This window comes from Pteropus vampyrus, unplaced genomic scaffold (genome assembly GCF_000151845.1).
Source record: "Pteropus vampyrus isolate Shadow unplaced genomic scaffold, Pvam_2.0 Scaffold272, whole genome shotgun sequence".
In the NCBI taxonomy this organism is placed as follows: Eukaryota; Metazoa; Chordata; class Mammalia; order Chiroptera; family Pteropodidae; genus Pteropus; species Pteropus vampyrus.
Window position 1 is genome coordinate 1,510,248 of NW_011889053.1, and position 2,885 is coordinate 1,513,132.

Below are 2,885 nucleotides of genomic sequence, written 5' to 3' on the forward strand. Positions count from 1 at the left end.
TTGATGCTTATAAATCACAGGCTCTGTCTCAAGAGTGATGATCACACATATACCATGCAAACTGATCCAACAAGTCTGATGAAATGAATTTGAAGACTGTTAATCAAAGGCCTAACTAACCAATAACGTATGCTGACACTGCTTGATACTGACTACAGGTGACCTTCGAACGACATGGGCTTGAGCTGAGCAGATCCACTTAAACTTGGATTTTTTTTAGTAAACATACAGTCGACCCTCCACATCTCTGGGTTTTGCATCCACAGATTCAAGAAACCATGGACTGAAACAGTGTTTCGCTCCATGGCTGGAGAGCTGACCGTTGGCACTGCCCTGAGCCGTTTCATACAGGGCCCTTGAGCATTGCTGTTGCGTGGGTTTGTGTTCTGGAGCCAGCCCTCCACAGATACTGAGGGACAGCTAGGTTTTGAGGGGTAAAAAGTTATACTCAAATTTCTGACTGCCCAGGGATCGGTGCCCCAACCTCCGCATAGTTCAAGGGTCAACTGTACAAGATACGGAGATTTTAAAACTGCAGAAGAAAAACCAAAAACACTATAGAAGGAAAGCGGGCAGTGTGCTCTTAAAAAAGATTACAGATTCACAGGGTCAAATAAGAGAACTTGTCGCCACCCATAAAACTCTCTACTCTCACACACACATACACGTACCTGAACTGGCATTTGTAACTGTGGATGGTACTTCAAAAGTGTCTGCTTCAAACTGTGCTGAATGGTTATTCAGTCCTGATTCCTGGCATTTCTGCATTTTTAGTCCTTGATGAGATGTTTCATCATTTACAGCATAAATAAACTTTCTAGTTTTCTTTCTCAAAGTGGATATCAAACCCGTATTCTTCAAAGCCACAGGAGTGTGTATGATAGTGGCTGGCCAGCTTCCATCAACATAACTTGAACATAAAGAACTATCTTTTTGTGAGCAAACAGTGTGTATTTCCGATCTACCTTCAGAGGCTTCAAGTTCTCCTTTAAAGTCGGGATCAGTCATATTATTTGAGAAAACTGTACTGGATGTCTCCTCAGGCAATTCTCTGATCCCGAGTACAGACTTTTCGACACCCCGAAGTGGAGAAGCCATCAGGGAAGTTTCAGCCAGTGCGTGCTTTACCGCACGAGTGGGAGATTCAAGGCACTGCCTGTCGGCTCTCTTATTTACCACTGTTTCCTCGCTTAGTAGCGTCTCTGTTTTTGGTACACTTGAAATACATGGCAAAGAATTTTCTAAAGTAACGAAGTTGGTACATTCTTTCCCTGTGCCTACTAGATCTTTTTCTGAATTATTTTGGTCACAAGAAGAAATATGCAGTAGGGGTGTTTTATCCATCTGGGTTCCATTTAGACCCGAGAGGGTCAGCGGTGACCATCCAGTGGCTGAAGACGGTAAAACTGCCTCGGACACTGCTTCACTTCCATTCCCAAAGGGCTTCTGATCTGTTATACTTGAATCTAATGGATCACTGTCATTTGGTCCCATTTCAGATACAAAGGAATGTTTATTTTCTTTCACTTGTTTTTTAGCTTCTTCACATTCATTGGTTTTTGTTTCACTGAAAATATTTTTCCTAGTCTTGCTTGTTTTTAGTTTTTGAACGTTTCTTGTTTTATATTTAGAAACACATAATGAAAAACTATCTTCTTCAGAAACATCTGCAACGTTTTCATGTACGTCGTCTTCAAGGACATTTGGCACTGACTTTCTAAAATGGTCTTTGCAGCTACTTACTTTATCAAATGAATTCCCCCATCCTGTTAAAATTTAAAACAGAAGCATATTAACATTTTATAATATAACCGCATAATTTATACTACACTCACGATCTTTTTCATAGAAATAATAACATTTAAAGGATTATTCTGAGTGCTCTTTTTTTGGAGGGGGGGCATGCCACCCTTCCCCTGATAAAGACTGATTCTAATGTACCCAAAGCCTTTTATTTATACTCCAATCTCCAATAACCTTTCTTTACCAGCTCTACAATTAAAACTCAACCAATCTTACTATATATACACAATTTAATATTCTAAGATTCATCAAACCAGATGATCTCAATTAATTTAGTGGCCCTACAACAACCAAGAGTAAAATCTGATTTCACACACACACACACACACACACACACACACACACACACACACACCCAATCCTACATATTTATGCAGACGTACACACATAAGAAGAAAAATGCAATATTCCAATGACCTGATTGGTAATTTTTGGTATGTTTCTGATATATCTGCAACCAATTTACTTTCTAATTAGAAAATAAGGCCTTCACATTTTGTTGTCTTCATCTCTAAGTTTTGAGTAGTGGGTTTTGTTTTGTTTCTGTGTCACATCAGCATCTTGAATAATCTCGTTTTAGCAAGATGTTTCGACATTTTCATCTAAATCAGCTTAGCTTCTACTTGCAATACCTTCAGTCATCAAGAAAGGAGAAGCAAGGTGTTTTCTCTCTAAGAGGAGCAATACTTCAATAATGTCAGTTAAAAACAGTAGTTCAATTAAACTGGACTTACCATGGCTTCTGGCTTCTCTTTGATTTTTGTTTTCATTATTTGGCCCAGATGGGATAAACACATCATTTTTCTTCAGACTTTCATCATGGTTAGAAAAATAGCTTTTCAAAATCTATAAAAGTTATATTTTACAATTACAGAAACTCTCAGCATGCGTAAATATTCAACTTATTCTTAAACAGAGAGACAGCAGCGTTTCATAGGAAGTCAAAGAAAATCACATACAGGAACAGGTGTAGAGACTTTCTCAAAGGCTTAGATAAATCAGAAATTAGAGAATGAAAAAGTGCAAGATAAAAAATTTTTCAAAGCATCCTAAAATGACAGGCAACTGCAACAGCATAATCA

The 2,885-nt window shown here is 38.3% G+C and overlaps 1 protein-coding gene across 1 annotated transcript in view; it reads right to left on the bottom strand.

Annotated features, from left to right (window-relative positions):
* BRCA2 (BRCA2, DNA repair associated) overlaps positions 1 to 2,885 on the bottom strand; it is a 59,949-nt gene that overhangs the window by 48,736 nt on the left and 8,328 nt on the right. Inside the window, 2 exon segments of the mRNA XM_023520613.1 lie at positions 40 to 1,766; positions 2,538 to 2,649. Coding sequence (XP_023376381.1) covers positions 40 to 1,766; positions 2,538 to 2,649 — 1,839 coding nt within the window.